This window comes from Prenolepis imparis, unplaced genomic scaffold (genome assembly GCF_030444845.1).
Source record: "Prenolepis imparis isolate NDT839.2.m4 unplaced genomic scaffold, iyPreImpa1.0 SCAF_1, whole genome shotgun sequence".
NCBI lineage: Eukaryota > Metazoa > Arthropoda > Insecta > Hymenoptera > Formicidae > Prenolepis > Prenolepis imparis.
Window position 1 is genome coordinate 13,989,314 of NW_028141159.1, and position 22,899 is coordinate 14,012,212.

At 41.4% G+C, this 22,899-nt stretch overlaps 1 protein-coding gene across 2 annotated transcripts in view; it reads right to left on the reverse strand.

The window, feature by feature from the left end:
• Window positions 1–22,899, reverse strand: part of LOC145944116 (uncharacterized) — a 151,259-nt gene that overhangs the window by 31,662 nt on the left and 96,698 nt on the right. For both annotated transcript variants that reach the window (XM_083052271.1, XM_083052354.1), the window contains one exon: window positions 11,174–11,217. In XM_083052271.1, coding sequence (XP_082908397.1) covers window positions 11,174–11,217 — 44 coding nt within the window. The remainder of the gene's footprint in view (window positions 1–11,173; window positions 11,218–22,899) is intronic.

The following is a 22,899-nucleotide window of genomic DNA, read 5'->3' on the forward strand; positions in this document are numbered from 1 at the left end:
CCCGAACGGAATTGGGCTTGACAGGCGAAATGGGCCCGAAGTCTCGGGGCATGTATACCTGGGCCCCGGTCCCCTCTCACCACCCCTCGCTCCGTCACTTGTCTCACACGCCCGTCCCCCTCTTTCTCTCTCTCTCTCTTTCTTCCTTCTGGGTCCGCCTGAGCTCGGATGCCACAAGCCTGGGATCCCAGATGGAGGATCCGGTTCCAGGAACCGAGCGTGTAAAACACCGGTTAAAGCCGTGCTTTCCAAGCCGGAATCGATGGGAAAACAATGGCCCGACAGGTCCTAAAGTGTCTGACAAATGTTCCACGCGTGTCGCGGGCCCGATCGCGAGCGCTCGTCTAAAGTCCCCGTTTCGTATTTTTCTTTTCCGCCTGATAAAAAATGCGAATTTGAAGAACACCAAATTGCACAGTGATTCCTTTGTGTGTGTGTGATTTACTCATACATATACACATTTCAAAAATTTTAAAATATCAAATTAAATATTTAAAAGTATATGTAAGATAATAAAGCAGAAAATATATGTAAAATAAAAAATACAATAATGTGGTAGAACAGACGTATAAAAAAGTGCGATTGGGCATCTCTTGTATCTCTATATCAGCGTGTAACGACTTCGCGTCTCGATCGGATCGATGCTCTTGGACAAAATTCCTCGCGAGATAAAAGTCATTCGATATCCCGGGACTCGTCTCGAAAGATCTGCGATCCGCGACGCTAATAAGTCACTCGACCGAGCCGGTCTCTCCGAGCGTTGTTTCCATTTGAATAACACGCGAGCGACACGATCCTTTTCCACGGATGTGTGCCACGAGATAAATAAATCCAGCGTCCGGTTCGGGTGAAGAGGCGGCCGGACCACCGAGCCGACCAGGTAACGACGCTCGTAAAGTCCAAATTAAAGTTGAATTAAGCGACCGCGACGGAATCTGCCGATCGATCGTCGCTCGCTATCGAGCCTCCAATACCTCGGATCTCCTCCTGTTGTGTCCCTGTCTCGAGAAGCCCTGGCTTCTCTCGTTATACGACGGTCTCGTCGCGCCTTATTCTCGCCTCGACTTCGTGATCGATCGATCGCGACCGAACACGTTACCGATTTAAACGAGTCGCGCATCGTTTGCAAATTAAGCGTGTAAAACGAGGGAACGTGTGGTTGTCGGTGCGTTAATACATATTGAAACATTCGATTTCCCCGGAAATTAATTGCCTAATTATTAGCGGTTACGCGTGATTATTTCGTTTCATGCGGGTAAATGTCATTTCGCGACATTATTGACGGTTCGCGATCGGTTTTGTTCCGGAAAACAGTCTGTAGATTTGTATAAATTATTTAAACGTCACAAATCTCGTTTGTTTAAATATTAATATGTATGTCATTATTTCTTCAACCAGAGATATGCAAAACTTATTCAAACGAAAATTACTTTATTCCATATGTGCTTATGCAGCCAAATTTAAATAAAGTAAATTTAAATTTTTACTTATTCGCATCCTTCGAAGCAATTCTTGGGGGAACAATTATTTTTTAATTTTATCGTCGTATTATAGCGTATTTTTGTACATCATTGCATTTTTTTATTATAATATAATCTATAAATATATATCAAATATTTTAAAACAAATTATTAAATAAAAATTAAATTTTGTCTGAAAAAGCTTTTCACATATCTCTAATTATTATAAAGAAATATAATTATACATGTTGCATCTAAAACAAATATATATAAATTGAATGAAGTAGACGTATAAAATAATTATAGATTGTACTATACAAAAAAATTCTGTGATTTCTTGGTTATATCATCATAATCAAACATGGTTGCACTAGCTAAGCCTAGTATTCCATCAAGCTCCTATCAAGAATGCATTCGTAATCGAAAGAACGAACATTGCGGCACTTATCGGTTTACCCTTCCTGGACATTATCCTCGGCGATTTTTGTCATCTCGCGGATTGCGAGATCAAACACTATGGACGAGGAGTACCGAGGTCAATCATGTGAATTCGATTCGTTGCGAAATAAACGCGCACGCCAAGTCGTGAGAAAGAAGCATCATCAGCGTACTTAAAGGTGAAAATTAAAAAAAAAATCAATCGATGCGATTGAAAAAATTGAAATGATTGAAGGAACGGATAATTATATTTTTTGCAAGCTTCATAATTCGAACATAATATTAATTAAATATATCTCAGGGGAGATAAATAAATTACAATAATTTTAATTGTGACAATATAAATAAAAATACTCTCTAATTATCGTACGAGTCAATCAATTTTTCTCTGATAACAGAAAGGATAGAATCGAGGTAAAAGAGCTTTTCCAAAGAACACAGTAAAGAGGCATGATTGAAGAGCACGAGGCATAAGGAGAAGCAGAAAAGAAGAGTAGGAGAAAAGGAACGAAGAAAGAAAGCAGAAATAAAAGGGGACGACGATGGGGGCGATGCGTGTGGGTTCAGTGCAGGGGTGTCGGGTTACCAATGAAATAGTGGTACCATTTTGTTTACATTATTGTCGGAGGTGTGCACCGGCCGGGTGTGTATATAAAGAGATGCAGGCGTGTCCGATGCGAAACGCGTGTGTTACGCTCCTCGACCGACCGCAAACAGCGTGTAGTGTGTACGGCGTGAAGAATCATGCGTGTGCTATCAAAACGCGCGCCGCGAGAATTATCCCTCATTCCTGGACTTAGTTAGTTAGGAGAGAGAGAGCGATCCTTGATTGGACCGATCCGAAGATATTTTCCCAACGTTTTGATGCTACGAAACCACAGATGGCCGACGAGGATGTCGAGTGCTCTTCGTCTTCTCGAATGAATGACACGTGTAAAACTACGCATGGTTTTTTTCTCTTGATGGATTAGATTGGTGGATCATATGATTGAGCTTTATCCCTTGAAATTATGCTGACTCCTCTTCATCGCTACGTCTCTTAATTATCTCGTCAACGTTCTGTTCTATCTTCAGTACCTTCACATGGAAGGGGTTTACTAGGATGCTTGTAACGTTTATAATATTTGCATGCTCGACGTATTAGATTTTTCTTTTGAGATTCAAACTTTTTCTTATTATAATAATTTTTTTCAAAACAATCACTAAATATAAGGTGCAAATGTATACCGTTTTTTTATATTAAAATATTTTATATGTACATGTATGTATAATGTATGTGTATATCTTGTACTTATTCGCTTGGCATTTCGAGAAAGAATGGATCACCGATCGCGGAACAGTTTAACAGTTAGATCGCGGCGAAAGAACACTTCCGTCAGCAACTAGCATTGTGCAGATTTTTTCGCGCCGAGTAATTCAGCTGCTGAATACCTATCGACGTGACGGTCGACATTATCGCCGCGGGAATAGAAGCGACGGCACTCGTAGAAATGCAAATTCCGGGAGGAAATCCAGGGTGGCGATAGGCGCTGGGAAGAGGCGACGAGGAGGGCAATAAGAGAGAAGGGAGAGAAAAGAGATGAGTTACCTGGGCAAACATGTGGTTACGGCGAGCCGAGGTTGGCCCAGGTTATGATAGGTTCGCGTGGTTGGCCCACATTAGACAGATCCACGGGGATCGAGATCTCGAATCGTAGAAATCCCCCTTCGCCCCTCCTTCCCTCTTCCATTTCATCGGGATGATACTCGGTTATTAGACGTTACGCGCGGCGATACCTCACGGGGGCCCCGCTGCTGCTGCTGTTACTGCTTCTTCTTCTTCTTCCACGGTTTATGCTGTGACCTCGATGGTCTCTCGACCGGCGACCTATCGATGGTGTATCCCTCGCACGGACGAGGGAATCGTGCGGCAAATCGTGTAATTCAATTCTTCGATTCTACGATTCCTCATCGTGGCGCAAATCAGACGTAGAAAATCGCGGGACACTTATACACGGTGTTGAGCTCGTCTTCCGGATCAGGACGATTCTCAGGTACGTGAACGAGTATCGGGATCGTTTCTAGTTCCGTGAGAGTGTCTCTCGATCGTCTCAGGTATAATCATTGGCTGGTCAATCATTCAGTTCGTTTGACGGATACCTTATACCTTATACTTGATTCGTTTTGCAGATTATCCATCTTTTTTCTCTTTCAAACTAATTTTTTCTTCATGTATTTCTTGTTTAAAACTTTTAAACTCGAGTTTAAATGCCTCGAGTTAACGAGGCATATTAAAACTAAGTCTACTTGAAATCAGCTGACGCTAAAATAAGCTTCTCTTGTTTGTCATTCTATTTTAATTCATCGAAATTCCTTCTGTTATCAAATACGCACCGGATATGTACGGGGGCTATAAAGAGGCATTCAGTACCTGCAGCAATCACACGGGGAATTTCGCGGGTCACCCACGCCGAGTCTCTCCCTCCGATCGACTCGATTCACTTTATTCGATCGCTGGCAGGCTCGCGCGAGCCCGACACTACCTTTTCACCGATCGAATGCTCGTCGAGCAAACGGGTTACGATCTGCCATAAAAACTCGCGCCCCCGGTCAACGACTAGACGAGACACTGTACCGGATAACATTTTCTCTTCCAGTACGATAGATATAAATGCAACTGGATCTACACATTATTTTACAATTGGTCGATGTTTATATTTTCAAACGTTATAATTTTTAAATTTTCATAAATATACAGATTTGATATATTTATTTAAAAAAATGAACCATAGAATCTATAAATATAAAATAAATCGCAGTTTAGATATCACATATTTACCGCCTTAAATTAAAGCATTTTTCTCAACGCCATTCATTTTAATTTCAGGAATATATTATATCAAACTCTTGGCCCTCTTTCTCTCTCCGTCTTTTTCTTCCTCTCTCATACCTCCTCATACCTTTCTCTTTTCCTCTCTCTAACTTCTGGATCCGAGCGCGTCAATGTGTCCGCTCGCATAAGTGTGCGTGCGCGAACCTGTGGCTACGAAGCCTCACCGTAATTACGCGGGGCGACTATTCATTAAACTGATTACACCTTATTCCTTCTGCACTCCCCGCCCCATCCCTCGCTCCCCTCGCATCCCTGTCCATGCTCGTCTCACACTGCCGAGAGAGGAGAGAAAGAGAGACGTTCTCGTTCTGCTAGATGCAACAACGTAGCGGAGCCTCATCTCACCGCGCGAACTCTCCTTGCAACTGCGCCATGGCTGCACGTGCTAGTACCTAGTGTGCGTGTTGCTGTTGCTTGCAGGTATATCATACCTAGAGTACCGTGCAGCGCTGACAGAAATGCAAACAACCACGTTATCGGGTGGATTTTTACGTTGCGCCTATCGCTTCTAAACGATTGTCTGCACGAGGCACACAGCTCGTTGGCTGCGCGAACTCGCTAACATTTCAGATTCTCGTTGCAATTTATGCTCGTATATATATGTACATGCATCCGCTTATATATATGTATGCGTGTCTGGAACACTAGGGTGTATAACTTAGCTGTTTCGTGGCGGCGACGACTTTAATCGATCGATGCAATCATGTATCGCCGTGAAAAGTCTCGAGGCGCGATTTCTCGTCTAGACAATACGGATTCCGAATATTGGTTCCAAGTTTAGGCCGAAGTTTTAAGGTTTCAAAATATAAAGTTACCTGTTCTGTCAGAGACGGATAAATCCGATAATTCCTACGTCGAGGTAGAATAAAATATAAATAAATCGAATGTAAATAAATAGAATGTAAATATATATCTCGTCCTATCTGACGTATCTAAATTAAAGATATATACTCGTACGATTGATAGATCCGTGGTAAACATCACACCCGATCGCGAGAACGGCTGTTTGTCAATCGCCTTATCGATAACGAGTGCGTTACGGGTGCAACACGCGGGCGTTACTATTATATCACGACGTTGCGATATCGTTGCATCTCGAGATTAGACGGATAGTCCGGGACGGTGAAAATACTTGCGCGCGCGTGCGTGATTTCCTCGAGGATTATATCGTATTATCACGTGGGTGTAGAGGTAAAACATACACATACACACACACACACACAAATATATGCTTCCTCTCGCTGTCCTAGAAGATATACTCGCCGCCATTAACATTATTATGTGAGCCCGGACTCGTCAGTGGGGATAAGTGAACGCGCGCACACGGCTTTATTAAATTGCTGGTGTAACATTACGATTTACAGGGCAATAAGAGAGTTATCCAACTGGCGGGGCACGGGCAATGAATTGTGTATACACAAGCGTTAATGCAGCGCGATGCTTCCCACCTGGCGAGATCGGTCTATTTTTTTTCCCTTTTCTCCTCTTCCTCTCTTTTTTTCTCTAAACAATTATATTCGCGTTGACGTTTTATACAGCCATCGGGATTTACGGTACACGATATTAAACGCGAGATAAATTGAAATCGCGTGCCATGCGAGAAACGTGAAAGAATCTATGGCGCCGAGTTTTGACGTTTCATCCACTTCGCCGAGTTTGATGAAGATATCGAGAGATACAGAGCTGAAGTTTTTGTAGTCACGTTAGATGTGTTTGAAAAACATTATTTTTGTTCAACATAATTTTGCAGCAAGATAGAAGATTGAGACAATGATAACAGCAGAGAAGTGATCAATTTAATTGTCATAATTAATGAGTCAAATCAAATGCAAGCAACCAGCATTTGATCTCTTTTAATTTAATATCATACTATACAATTTGAAAAGAGGTTTCAGATTCCAACAGAAACATCGGCCGCAATATCCTGGACGTCCTGTTTTAACCGAGGATGCATTTTCGAGGGGCGCGCCGAAACGCCACGCGAAGGAAACGCGCGACGTGGCCGCGGGGTGACGGAGGGAGGAGGGTACAGCAGAGGAAAGAAAGGGAGGTAGGGCAAAATAAAAGACGAAAAGGATTCCGTAGGGCCCCGGAGGAATTGCAGTGACCGCGCGAGAGCTGCTCGTCTAAAAGGAGTCCTAGGCGGGTTATCGCTCGGTAGAGAGAGGCTCAACAACGTAGCAATTATCAGCCATTCCTCGCAAATAGCTGATGGTTAGTGATAATTATCTGCCGAGAACGCCACGCCGTTGGGCCAGCATCGCGTACAACCGATCTATATACCGGGTGCCTAGAGCAAAACACTCGCCTCGTCTCATTTCTCTCTCTTCTCGCTCTTTCTCGCGTTTATTCCCTCTTTACCTTCTTCCTCTTTATTCTCTCTCTTGCTTCGACTTGATCATATTCCTCTCTTTCTCCCTTTCTCTCGTCGTCTTGACCGTCTCGTTAGAAATTGGCAGTAACGTTATGATAATTCCCGTTCTTCGACCGCGGATAAGATCGTTCCGTGGAATTCGGATTTCTTTCGAATCGCAATCGACGCCCCGTCGATCCAGATCCAGCATTATCCGGCCTGTTCGTGTAATTCCCAAGCCCGTCTCTTTACCGATAATTACGAATGTTAAATGTAAATTCACGCGATCATTAACGATTTATCGCGCGCAATAAACTCTAACTCTAAACCAAGATTTCCTGTCTGTCAAATGCCCGCCGTTTTCATTTTCCTATTTCTTGTTGTCACAGCTATTTATACATTTTCTATTACATCGACAGTTATCAGTCGTTATGTGATAATCCCATTTGAATCTTTATTTGGATCAAAAGTGGTTAATGTTCGCGCGCGTGGACGGATGCGAAAAAACTTGCAAACGACCGCATCCGCGAGCGGATCGTAGTGGATTCACCGGATAAAACGGGACACCCGGTCGTTGCCATGGCAAATAAACGACGGATATGTGCGGGCAACAGTGTGTTAAGTACTGGTATTAGGGTAATAAGCGTGCAAAGAGATCTCGGCCTATCGGCGTCGAGATGCACCAGAAGTAGGTGCGCGGCTTCTCCACCTACGGCTGAAATTTTCTCTCTCATCATCCCTCTTTCATTCTTCCCTTCTTTCCTTCTCTTCATCGTCTTCTGCAACATCTCTCTCTCCTCGTCGTCTCGCGCTTATATGCACGAATGCATTTCTATCTCGCCTACCACTTTTGCGAGATGCGCAGGGAAAATTCTTCGAAAGCGCGCGTTTAACGGAGGGTAAAGATCGACGAATGGCAGAGTAGCGAGATGCGAGTATACGCTCACGATAATTCGTGCTAGAATGTGGGAACTTTTCGAGAGCGTGATTCCGCACGACCCGTCGAGGAGGTTCGGGGAATGAAGGAGTCATCCCTGGTTAGCGAGCAAACATTGAACAAGATCAACGAAACAATTTTCTTAGCGTTATTGAATATTAAGAAAATTAAGTCAAAATAATATGGAGATGTTTGAATTTTGTATGTTATGTTATTAGTTATTAATAAATATATATTTTTTTAACAATACTTTAAATATTATAGAACGATCTATTTTTTGCAAAATATATGAATTGCATATTTCAATTTTGATAAATATTTGCTTGCACTGATACATTTGAAATCTTTTCACCGCAGGTGTACCGATCCGATTCTTACGCCATAAGGTTTCAAAATGCCCTCGGTCCAGCGGCCTCGGTTGAGATTGAGGGCGCAGATAGCATCTGAGCGACCAAATTGTTTCGGATTGTTGGTTAATTGGGTGCTCGGTTCTTTTTGGTCCTACAGTCTTTGCGCAGGAGGCGAGAGATGGAATCGAGAGAAAGATAAAAGAACGAAAGAGGGTGAAATAAAGGCAGAAAGAGTGAGAAATTGAAAGAGAGCGAGAGATAGAGAAAGAGAGAGAGAGAATGGACGCGGGTGGATACTGCTGGATGCTGTCTGCTGCCTCCAGCCTCGCCCACCAACCCCGTGTCTAACCAATAATCGAAGCACGATAGCGATGCAACCTCGCGTTATCCAATCGTGGACCACGTTGCCGCGCAATTGACAAGCACGTTTCTTCGGCGTCCCCCGGGAGTCCCCCGGGAGTCACCGGGTATATGGTCCAAATGTTATATACGCGCACGTTGTGTGTAAAAATGGAAACGACACCCACGCGTACGTATAAATCTCCGGTAAACACCGCCATTTGTTGTATCGCCGTGAAAAACGACGCTGGTATCGATGGGTCGCAACTTTTATGGGTTTCGCGTGAAACTTTCGCCGCCTAACTCGATTCGAATTACGTTATGTTGGCTTATAACTTAGCGTTATACTCTACTACACATGGTAGCACGTAAAAATAGTTGTAGTAATAGCAGTATAATAATCGATCAGATATCTCAAGGAAACGTCTAAAGGTTTCGTTACATTGATCAGCTATCGAGAGCAAGAAGAGAGATGTTATCGCTGATAGTAATAATATTTCAGTCCTGGAAACTTCCATCAAAACGCACGGAATTGGATATTAATGCACGTGTAAAGATTATATTTACGATCAATCGTTCCAATCTAAGTGTTGCACGTCAGAGCCCGCAGCCTGCCTTTATTGGAATTTAACATCTCGCATAAACACCTGTGCAATTAGAGTCCGGCGATTAAGAACTTCTAGCGATATCAAGACATATCAAGCGATCTGTGTAATTACTGTGAAAATGTTGCTTCTCGATATGTAGCTATCGCTTCGCGCAATCTCTCTTTCTCGTATCGGTCGACGTATTAAATATCCACAAAATCGCGCTGTCGAGCCACGACGATTGCTATTTTCGCGGGGAGGGTTGAATGGCCCCGTTAATCGACCCAGAAATGCATCGCGCCACGGCCGGGAAGATAACACACGTATAGCCTTTGTAACACTCGAATGCACCTGCAATTTCCTGTAAAAGAAATCCAAGTAACATCCACCGCTCCAGAATTGCAGATTACCGGTCGCGGATCGTATGCGCGGAAGATTAAGCACTACGGAGGTGCGGTCCCATCTCACGTGGATGCACCTACCTATGCAGTCATCGGTGCATTTTATCTGCCGACTGCGCTCCGTTAATTGCGCCAGCCCCATCATTCGCGGGTGCGCCTCGTCGTTTAAGAGATCGCGACTTCCTGGTCACCGCGATTCAGATTTAATCGCAGCGATCAAAAGGAATGGATGCGACGACTCGTGCATCACAAACGGACCGTTTCATTGGTGTTAATTTAGTTCGTACGGTTACTGTCGCCGACGCATTCCTAGACGCATACGCTTCAATTTCGCTCTCCTTGATAGTAATTAAATCGCGTGAATTAAATCCTATATTGATCAATCCGCGCGTGCGCGAGAGAGAGAGATTAAGCGCATCCGCGCGATTCCGTCGACTGACTATTTTAATCGCAAATGCGAACGTCGTCACGCGTCATTGATCTCGCGGCGATGTATTATTTAGTAGTATCCAGCTGCGTTCGCGGCGCACTGCACGCCGACCTGCAATCAATTTACATCGACCTAATTGCCGTTAAATAATGAATCGAGACCCGGTCGCGCGCATTATTAATGACGCGATTACCGGTATATCTAATTTCCGGAATCCGCTTACGCACGTTGCTCTTGTTCGCTGCAAATCTTGATCGGATTTCGCAATACGGTATTGATTTTTCTCGATCTAATGTAGTTTTATTTCGAGATATGTACATATAATGTGCTTAACGTAAAAGCTTCTATATATGTATATTGATATTTTTCAAATAATAATTAGAAACAATTCTTTGTCAAATTTTATGTATATATATGCACGTGTACTTATATATTTATATTTTTATTATATATATGTATAATAATAAAAATATTATATTATCCTTCTCTAAAAAAAAGTCCTTTTAAGTCGATGTTATAATACTTTAAATTCGATTAATATTTTTTGACAGAAATCAGCTGACAAAAATATCAACTGTAAAAAATATTAATCGAGTTTGAAGTATTATAATATATTATTTAAAACATATTATTCTATTTAATTGTTTTTTCAACAAATTGTTAAACTACTAATCCTCGCGATGACAGTCTTTCGATGCTACGAATGTTATAACGTGCGTTATGCACAATGCAAATCAAAACAGTCAATCAACATCGCGGAAAAGATGCAACAATACTTGCAAGAATCGACTTAACATGCCTTTTTTTTTAGAAAAGGATGTTATAATATTTTAAATTCAATTAATATTTTTGACAATTATCAGCTGATTTTTGCCAAAAAATATTAATCGCGGATAAGATATTATAACATATTTAAAATATATTAGTATTTTAATATTTTCAACATTATTATATATGCCCCATTACCGCTATAAAAATGTTATAAAATAAACAATTTCTCACTCACCGATACGTGCAATAGCTGAGTTGTAGTACACAGCACACATTGATCTGAAAACAAAATATTCAAATTATGTAGATACATATGTGTGTGTCGAATATCTATAAACATAAACAATGCAGTTTAGAAAAAATATTTTTATATTGCAATATAAATATAAATACAAATATGTAAGTTAGAATATTTAAATAGTAAATTTTCGCTTTATTAATATTTTTTGACAAAAATTAGCTGATTAAAGCGTTAATTTGCTAATTAATTTTTAAAATAATAATATGTTATAAAAATTAAAATAGTATATGTTGTAAATAATATGTTATAATACCTTATTCTCGATTAATATTTTTTGATAGAAATCAGCTGATAACTGTCAAAAATATTAATTGTGTTTAAATTATTATAACATATTACCGCAGATTATTAAAACATTCTTTTTTAATAAAATCGAAGAATGGCGCGCGCGTATTGTTCTAGTTAGATTTAAAAAAATTTAAATATGCATTATATAATTTTTTATTTTTCATCAAGTTTTATTCACATTCCTGCATTGCAGTGAAAATTGAATCCATCTGCTCAGCTGAGCATAGATCGATACGCAGTGATCGAGAACATACGATACGCTCACTGACGCATACGTAAAAAAATATAAATATCGTAATTATCGTGAGGCAAACACCCATTTATTCCAGTTCTCGAAGACGACGCGCATAGCAAATAAAATGCGTTTTAAGAACGACCGATAACATCGATCGGCGACGAGTCAATTCGCATATCTGAAATCAACTCGATTCTTTCGATATCTTCCCCTGCACGTGTCTCAAACGTATCCGTTTATTTTTTTGGCATTTTTCAAAGAGCGCGCAACCGTCAAAATCAACCATCGGAGAAAAAGGACGAAAGAGAGACAGGAAGAAAAAAAGGACACGGGGACAATCATTATCGTTCGGGGCAGATCGATGGGCGTAAGGCGGAGAGAGAGTCGATAATTTATAACAGCTTGTCTTACACGTGTCCACCGGTGTAACGGCGAGATAACGAGGCTACTCGCCGTAATTGTCCTTTGTCTAATTACAGTCGCCGGGTCGACTGACTAATTGTTTCATCGAGCGAAAATAATGGGTCGGCGTCACGCGCGATGCTATGTACATCCCCCGGCTACTTAAGCGGCGCCCACAATGTTTTTCTTTACTGGGAAATGTCCCCTCGCGAATGAAGGGGACATTCTGGGCCTATGACCAATTTCCGGATGAATCTTGACTAAAATAAGTTAAGTTATAATATAAAATATTTTATACGATTGAAAGGAACACAAAGTCTCTTATATTTATTTAAGATTTAGCGATCTTAAAAAAATTATAGTTAAGAGCGCAGTCAATGTTCTCGGAAAATCCTTCTTCGACTTCTTCGGCCCCGCGATCCTACCCCCTCGGCGAAATATGGATTTTCGCTTGCGTTCGCGAGAGGGCTCCCCATTTTACGAGCAATAACCACAAACGAACCGGCGATTGGCCGGGATTGTTGACTTAACTGTCGAGCATGATTTTAGCCGACGAAACTGCCTCGGAGACGTTTAAGTGTCCGAAGTTACGAGCGGGCGTCTCTCCTTCCTTCGTCCCTTTTCTCCTCGTCATCTTCCTTTTCGTCCTCCCTCATCCGTCTCTTTTTCTCTCTCTCTCTTGCGCGCGCGCAAGTAACCCGCTGTATCCTCGTTATATCGATCTCTCGTTCTGAAACTCTCTTTTTCTGTCCATCTGTCTGTCTCGTTTGCTTCGTCCTCGACGCGGGTTTTTTTCGCCATTCCCCTTCTACCTTGTTTCGCCTCGACTCCTTCTCTTTCTGGTAGTCATTACCTCCTTATTACTAGTTATCTCGTTACGTGCTATCCGTTCGCTTGGCGGTCGATCCTCTTACGGGCTTCAATCGGGTGCACGCAAGTGTGCTGACGCGCACTTTTTAGCAGTGAATGGATGCAGCGAGTTACGTTAATCGTGCGTAAAAGCCGGCGTTCTTCAAGATGTTTGATTTACCTCTGATACGCTGCCAGATGATCGTGCGATTTCTCATTTGTTTTATTTAATGATTACAACGTAGTTTGCACTTATCTGCACGTACAAAGTGTTGTAAACGATGGAATTCCCGTATCTCAAGAGTCACTTATATTTTTTGGCGCAGATTTCTTCTCTGAACAAACGAGGATTAGAAAAAGAAAGTAGAAATTTATATTTTGTAATTTAACGCGTCATGTTTCTTAACTTTTACTTTATAGCTTGCTGCTATAGCTTTGAAATCGTGATCGTTGTCTCGCTCTTCCGACTTATGACACATGATTATAAATAGTTAATTAATTGCTGCCATTTGTACACTTTCTCGTAACAGCTCTCAATTTTCCGATTCATTTCTTTCCGGCACATTTCACTTTCCTTTATCAGACGAAATACGATCTCTTGCTTATTCAACAATGCCAGCGGAAAAATCGTTATCGACGTCTATCTCCAGTTCCAGACCGGTCGAATGAATTAGATCGATGGACTCGTAGATGTCCGGGGCGCATGGTAGATATCGGAATGCACCTGCGATATCTACATTACTCGGTTGGGAACCTCTTTATCCTCTCCGCATACACATACATGTACACATGCACACATAAGCACACGTAATGTAAACCGTGAAGCAAGTACGGCCGTCAGTGATAATGTTGATGAATCGGCTCGCTTATACCTGGCTGCGTATCTGGATTTACACTATGTGTGCGTGTGTATGTGTATCGAGCATAGGCGAGCTGTATAGCGAGGCATTAATGCTCACCGCGGATCGTGCGTGACCATGGTGTTGGTAGCACACATGAGATTATGCTCTTTCTCCCTCTCTCTCTCTTCATCATCCCCTTTTCTCTCTAGAACCTACACGAACGTTCGCGCGAGCGAATTCGATGCGGGGTTAAGGCCGCTTTCACGCCGATCGCGATGGAATGCTAATTGGATAGCTAATAAAAAAGCATTTCTTTTCGAATAAGGTATTTTATACGCGGAAATATGAGCAACATCGTTTGTACTCGAAAAACAGACATCGATCCTTTGATTCAGCTAAAGAAGAAAGTTGCGAATTTATTTCCACGCTTTTAGATTCAATTAAAAAGATATTAATAAACAAGAAAGTCTACACAATTGCAATTATATAAAATTTATTGGAGAAGTTCGACGTCTGTACGTTTTTGAATCAGTGGTGACTTGAATTTGAAGCTGGTTTTACGCACAAAATGAATCAAACAACTGTCCTGCGTGCAACGAGGCTTTTCGATTGGAAAATAGACAATATTTCTTCGTTTATGACTTATACGATATATGTGATAGACTTATATGCAGACTGGTGTGGAACGGGCCTAAAGGCAGCAGCGCGCGCGCGTGTGTATGCGTGGCTCCTTGCGCTCGCGCGAACGTCTAGATGACCGGTGAGCGATCACTTTTCTCTCCACCCACCCGGGGCCTGACAACATAATCATTGGTTTAACTTCCACTAAACCATAGTTAAGCGGACATTGCGGTTGGAGTACCTAAAATGTGTGTTTAACGGGCACGGACCTGTCCGCCGCCGCTACCCCTCGCCTTGTGCTCCTCCTTTCGCGCGCAGTATTATGCGAATCTCTCGGCACTCTATCTCGGGATAAGTTATCGGATAAGTGGCTCGCTTAAGGTTGATCACGAGGTTGCTTTAGCGTAGATCCAGTTTAACTGTTGCCACTTGGCGAACGTCTTCTGACGTGTACGCGCGTATGAGTTACTCTTCCACAGCTTCCAGAAGAATAAATTTGAATTAAGTATAAGCTTCGAAACGGGATTACCGCACTCTCTTCGTCTTTCTCTCTTTATAGCGTTATAAGGACTATATGAATTACACTGTTCGGTAATTGGACGCAGCGTTGCGTAAAAAGCAACTATAAATTTCTCTCTTGTTTTGGGCTTCTTCGATTTCTTTCGGAAATGTCGCTGTGTATGCAGACGTAGGTAATATTTCTTCGAGCGATCGGCTGAAGAAAAACATTTTTGACTTCGTCGCTTAATTATGTCCAATTTGTAATATTTTAATGAGCGAGTCTGGCGTTAATTATATACTCTCATGACAAATTTCCGTAAATAATACGTTATATATCTTGACTCTCTCTCTTTCTCTTTTTTTCTCCTCCTTTTATTATATCTCCTTCTCTCCCTATTATTTCTTTGCATATGTGCTTATAAAAATTCAAGGAAAATAAATTATAAATTCAATATTTCGTTAGAAAATGCTGCGAAATACAGTGAAATTTGGTACAATTATTTCCAAATGTTAATGTGTAGACACTCGAAAAAAAATATTTGTATATACTTTAAAATTATTATAGTTGTTAAAAAAGTTTAAAAATTCGGTACGTTCAAGCTGTGTGTTTATATACATATGCGTGGCACGAAAGAGATAAAGATGTTATTTAATGGAATCATTGTCTCTTTTCATCTGTTCCAGCTGTAGCAACATTTCTTTGCCAAACTTTCAGTCTATGTTTAGCATATGCAACATTTCCGTGGGGACCCCCAACCGAGATCCGTTAAGTGGAGCTAGGGATCATCTAATATAACAAAAGTAAAATACGAGCGGCTGGAAGGAATCCTAAGGAAGAAAGTTAGGTCGGAAACTGACGATCGGAAGCTCGGTGTAAGAACAAAAAAATGGACACGTTGAAAAAATGGACAGGCAATAGAGACCTAGGAGAAGAGCGAGAGGAAGAAGGAATTCGAAAAAAGAGATCAGAGACAGAGACAGAGAAAGAGAAAGCAGCACATGTCCATAAAAGCCACGTCAGTAAATTACATGACGTTACGAGAAAATTGATCGTCTAATTATGCCGAAGTACTCGCGGTAGCTAAACAACCAATTTGCTCGCCAATGCGCGGCCGTTCCCCGATTAGGATTCAGGCCGATGTGTCGCGACGTGCTCAATTTCGCCGTGCCCCCCCCGATGTCCCCTTTCCTTCCCACCCGATGTATACGCACGCGGGTCTTTACACCATCGATAATGATGACCGGTGCCAAAAATCAACTGTTAAATATTAATAGGCCGATTAGATTAATAAAAGTCCACCGTGAGTCGACTCCGTGACGTCTATGCGCGCGCCCGCTCCTCTCTCGGTTGCATCTCATAAATAAAACATGATCGTTTCGCACGCGGTTTGACAGACTTTCGGACACGTCAGCGTCGACGTAATGACGGATTCGTTTGGCAGTGCACGAATAAGCGTGGGCTGCGAATTGAAGAAAGTCGACGGATGTGTTTGACCTTAAAATATAGTAATTTACGAACATCTCTATATGTGTGAGATTTCGACAAAAATGATTCTAAAGATTACGTTGCAATTTTATGCAGAGAAATTTTATGTGCGAAAATTGTGTTTAGATAACTTAATTTCTTCATATGATAGCATTTTTCAATTATTTCACAAGAGTTATATTATCAAAAATATTATTTCAGTATTAAATATTATATACAAAATCTTTTTTAATATATAAGAGAATAATTTAATTTCACAAGAATCAAGCGAATTTATTTTTAAGTGTTTGTTTTATGATCTCCACTATTTTGGATATATAAAATAAAAATTAAAGCTTCTATCTTATTTTTTTTTTTATATAAAATATTAACTTATTAATATTATCTAGAATTATTTTATACTGGCTTGTATGTGAAGAAACGTCCCTAAATTACTTATTTCATAAAAAAGATCTCGGACATGTTGATTAAAAAATTAAATATACATATATTCGAGGAACGACGAAAAAAATTTAATTAAATTTAGCAAATTAAATTAATTTCACGAATTTAACGAAGATGTAAACTATCCTATTTATGCTGACAAACAGATCGTTAAACATCCAGTGGCGCAATTTGTGGTTAATCGCGAACTGAGAACCGCAAGTCCACGATTACACATGCACGTACACACTCGTAGACACAATTGATAATTGCGGGAACCAATTTGAGCCCGATCAATACGTATGTGCGGAAAGCTATTGAATGATCTTGTGGTATACATCGCGAAATAATCTTGGTCAATGTCGCGTGCACACGCACGTGTCCACATTCGTGTAGTATTAAGCTTCTGGATAAGTCGTACGGATACTGTAGGTTACTCTACGCAATGCTTGGAGTCTGATAGAGCCGTCATCTGCCTCTGTGTAATCAGTGGCTCTCAATTGATGCAATCTACGATTATTTTTGTGATTTTTCTAATAGCTTGTATTCCAACGAGCGCGACACGAATTGACAAAAAGAAGAGATTAATTGGAATCGTTACAATTCATTTCTAATTGCGGCAAACGATGAGAAATAAATATTAAAAGGCAAGAATAAAATAATATAAAGGACAAATATAGAATTGTATACGTTAAAATTTATGAGAGAACCGGATATGATAATGAAGGTATCCAACAAGTTTCAATCTTTTTATTTTTATTTTTAACAGGTCTAGAAATAACTAAATGATATGGAAAAAAGAGCAAGTGATATAACGACACGAAGGTAATTTTTTCAAGCACTTTAGCTGTTACGAAATGGTCATTTAAATTGTTTATCACAATGTGCGTATAAAGTAACGCAAAGGAGCGATTACAGAATTAGATTTCAATGTCTTTTCTACATATTTCGTGCGCACGCGTGGTTCCTCATCGAAGCGTGATAATATGACACGGTGCAAATTAATAAAAAAAAAATAAATAAATTTGCGCGTGTGTCTCTTTCATCTGACGTAAATTATATATCTACATCATATATTTTCTCCTTTCCCTCACACCTTCTCTTTCTCTCCTTCTGTCTTTTCGGGGTTTTTTTCGTGAGGTCGAACCCTTTCTCTCACCAAATTCCAGGATCCGACGAGCGGAGAACTTTATTAAAGCTCGATCGGTCATCGAGATATCGGATTCCTTGAAGCGGGAGAAAGAGGGAGACAAAGCATTTGGCCGGCTAATGCCACGGAGATGTAACGCGGATAATCTCGCTTTATTAATTAGCTACTCTAATCTTCCTGGAACTTGTTCCCTGATAACGGGTCGACGACGTCTCACATTTCTCGCACGTATATCGCGCAAAATAATCGGTTGCCAGCTTTATATTCCCCGCGCGATCTCTCGTGCGAATATATTAAATTATGCGGCAACGCAACGCGCACAAATGGCTCTCGAAAATGTACATAAAACAGTTTAGAATGTTTCTGTGTTTAACATGTAAATAAAGTCGGGATGTTTATTACGGACAAGGTCGCCATTGCAATACGAAGATAGATATTCGCAATGATACATAATGAACAGTACTAATTTATGCAGTTGATCACTGCGCTGACAAGTGCCAAATTTTCGTTATACTTGAAGAGTTGCATGAAGATTAAGAAAATCGATTCGCTAACAATGTGGGATGCGTTGCATCTGTTTCCACGTATAAAAACATCTATTACATTTAAAAATTATTTTAAATTATTAAAATTAAAATAATCATTTCTTATGATTATATCCTTGTATTTTTATAAATATAATATATTCATTATATAAATATCACATATATATGTGTTATATAAGAGAGTTTAGCTACACTTTTACTCGTGTTCCAACAGAGTTTACGGTGGCCTCGTTTACAAGCCATCCCATTGATATATCAATCACCGCGGGCGTGCGCGCTCGATCCAGGGGCTCCGCTCGTCATTAAAATTCATTTGCCGCCGATTCACGATCGCGCCTCCACCCCCGCCTTTTCGTCCTAATCATCACAGTGGAATCGGCCGTTCTCAGCGTCGTCGTCGTCGCCGTCGACGACGAAGGAGAGGTGCCGATGATCCCGGTGGCCGATCGTCGTGGTCGGCTCAAGCGTCGTAGGCGCGCGCATGCATCAGGGCCCCACAATGCCGAGGCCCCCGCGGATGATTAATGACACGCGGGCAGTTCGGGGCCGCGTTAATAAAGCGATGACTCGACCGACTCGTTAACCATCGTTAACCAGCGCGCCCCCTCCCCCCTTGCGTGGCGATCACGCCGTGACATAACGATATATACTATTGCGGATAGAGAGAAATATTATAAGACGAGTCATCTCGTGATGCACGTGCGCGCGTAAATACCGCGCGCCGCCGCATTACGCGCAAATGCTCATCAAACAGGATGTAGATGTGACAAAACTCACAATTAAGAAGCTTATTTATCTCTAATGCTCTTTACAAAGCTTAAACCGCGCTTCTTTGTGGGAGAGAAGGCCTCTGTATAGGCGGGGGAAGAGTCAGGTAGAGACGCATCTTTATCTCGTTTACGTCCTTGGGTCAGTGGATGACGTGGGGAGACCAAAGGATACGAGTAGTGTCGAACGCGCCATGCGGGTACTTTTTAAATCCACCACGGTAACGCCGTTTAACGTCGGGCTTTATCGCGGTCTCAATCCCTACGGCGCGTATGTCTCTCGCCTAGCGCGGCATCTCGCTCGTTGCATCTGCATACAATGAATGGCCCGATCAAGCTCCCGTGGCACACGGATTCCCCGGGACGCGCACGGGGATGGCAGGAACACGGGCTGCCCCGTGTCTCGGGGGAATCCATGCCCCGAAGCGACTCCGACCGGTGACTCGGCCGGATTCGCCGTATGAAGGCTACCAGGACTTCGCCGCAGGGGGCAAATTAAGTTGTGATTATCTGTCGATGTGATTTAGCCGATGCCGTGGACCGTCTCTCGCTGGAATGAAACGTACGAGCGAAGGTGGAGACTTCGAGAGACGCGAGGACCATCGGAAGACGGCGACGAAAACAACAAAGTAGAAGAAGAAGAAGATGAGGAAAAAGAAGAAGAAGACGGAGAAGAAGAAGAAGAAAGAGAGAAAGACGTGTTTCTTCGTCGAGGCAGAAACAAATAGCCATTGTCTGCGGCGAGCAACAGCAGTGCGGGCCCTGAGGAGCATCTATCACCTGCTTATCACGATTATACACTCGCGCCTCTCTCTCTTCTCAGCATCCGCCGCGTTGCTCCTCGCCTTTCTCCTTCTTCTCTCTTTTTCCTCTCTTCCACTTTCTCGCGATGTCTTTCACGGTGTGCTCCTCGAGTGAGACGTCTTCTCCCTCGGCGTGGCACCTTTTTGCTCGGACTCTCGGCTCCGCTGCCAATGACCTCTCCGCGTACCGCTCGTGGACTACCGCGCGGATAAATAATTAGCGGGCTCCGCTCGGCCTTATCAGACCAGCTAGACGTAGTATCGCGCCTTGTTGCGCGCACGTCCTACATGCGCCTACTGCGCGCAGACGAAACGTCGCCGATAAAATCGCGCCGAGTCGAGCTGCCGCTGTCTTCCTCAAAGTATGTATGTATAACGAAGTCGATCTCTTACTCCCTTCCTCCAACGAGGCGCACGATCGATTCTAAGATGCGCCGCGGAATTAACTTATCTCTGTTCCGACGTGACTATACACGGTCGATTCTAAATAAATGATCAACCACACGCGTTCGCGCTGTGCTACCTGTAGTAAATGAGATATATGCGCTTGCTTTCAGAGAGATATCGTCTCTTTAACGAGTTTATAAAAAAGCCTATTGCAATCGGTTTATAATTTTTAAAATATCTGCCAATGTATTTAATAATAACGACGTATGAACTGTGACATGTAAATCTAAAAGTTAATCAAGTATAATAATTTTTATAAATTATTTAATATAATCGTATATGTAATAGAATATAAAAATAAAAAAATAATATAAAAATATCTGATTAAAATCCGAATCTTCATCCACTGTTCACGAATTATAAATGAATTGCGATAGTCTGGCACTAGCATAAGGCATAATTCCTGAATTTTTCGATGTCTGCCTTTTGGTATCCAGCTACGTCGTCGAAGTAAGATGTCTACGTTTCGCCAAGGACACATTCGTGCGGGAAAGAATCTCGAGTATCGGAGTAACCCGATCCAAGATACAGGGATCAGAATCACGAGTAATCAGACGACACACGGTGGGGGCCGCGAGGACTGCGCCAGGACGAGTCTACCTCGTGAGCTCTTCTTCGGGTACATTACCACAACTCGAGGTCCGTATAAATATACCCGCGAGAGTTCGCCGATAGCGATCTGCGACGGCAGGACCATTTGTTGCCGCCACGTACTGCCAACCGGGGGAAAGCCTTCGATCGTTCTGTGCGAGGATTAGCTGAAGGAATCACCTGCGCGATCATTCTCCGGCAGCCTCGTTTAGTCTATCGTAACCGTGACATGGACGCCGCGAAAGAATGTCGAGAATAATGGCATCTGATAAGGGAACGGCCCGACTTCGAAGCGTCGTGCTCACGTCCATCCTTGCGAATGGTGCTATTAGAGGGATTAATTGCCGAATGAAAACCTCCCGTAATCATTTTTCGTCCTTTTTCGTTTTGTACTTATTATCGAAACACACATAGCGTGATGTACAATAATGGCCATGATATTAAACGATTGATTCAGAAATTTAAATAGTATTTAAATAGTTTTGTACAGCGCGTGTACAAAACTAAGATAATAATAATTTACATATTTTCTTTTGTATTCTTCTTTTGTGCATAGATCTTTTGTATTCTTTTTCTGAGACGGAAACTATTAGATATTCGCGATTTGTTTTTCGGTGATAAAATGTCACGTGCCATATTGTAGAAACGGTCCTAAAATTTCAATTCAAACAAAAGGTAATTTGTTCGACACGTGCACAAAAAGACTATAACGGTCTCTGCAGGATAGGATCGCATAACACTCTCAGGCCACAATGGGTCTTTGGGTCCCATCTAAAACTAATTCGTAAAACTATATCTCGACGGGGGCATCTGGAGAGAGTGTCGTTTCAAGACAATCTTTTTTTTTCTTCAAGATCACAGAAAGAGAAAAAACGAGAGAGTTTGAATATTCAGCTAATTTTCAAAACATATAAAGGATATTGTAAATAAATGTTTCTAATTTTATCAAAAGTAAAAATAAAATTTTTTTCCTCACAAATTCAATATAGATTAATTGAAAAATATTTCGGAGATAAACAATTGAATCTTTATGAATTTATACATATTAAATCTTTTAAAATATTTTTGATAGAAATATCTCCAGGGGGAGGATAACTGTTAAGAGAGAGTTTTTTCAACAATTATTTTTTTAAGCGATAGAAGAAATCTTGCTTATTGTGTTGCGACTGGTATTCCGTAAAAGCCTGTTGAAATAAATTCCTCCCATTGAAATTACCTACGTAATTTCGTTCAAAGGCCAAGCGACTAATCACGATTTGATTTGCATGATTAATGTTCAATACCCATGACAATTCTTATAATGATCAGTTACTACGGCTGACCTTCGACTTTGATGACCGACAGAAAAATTTCGCACTTATCTTAAACACGCCGTTGAGAGGTGGAATGTGTCTAGGATTTAATAAAGTCCTTGAACTTTAACTGACGCGCGTGTAATGGATCCCTGAGATTTGCAGTTGCATCTATTCGTCTGCACGTTAAAGTTACTACGAAAATCACTATGATTAACAACGCAAAAGTATTTGATTGTTAGTCTGAGTATTGATAATTATCGATTATCGACATTTTCGCGAACGTCGTTGACGTGTAATCGATAGAAAATCATTCTCGATCGCGTGATCGTTTATCACAAATGATTACCTATATATAAATATGACTTTTAAGTAAGTATGCGATTTTGTTTTTTTTTCTTTTATTTAATTTCGTTGT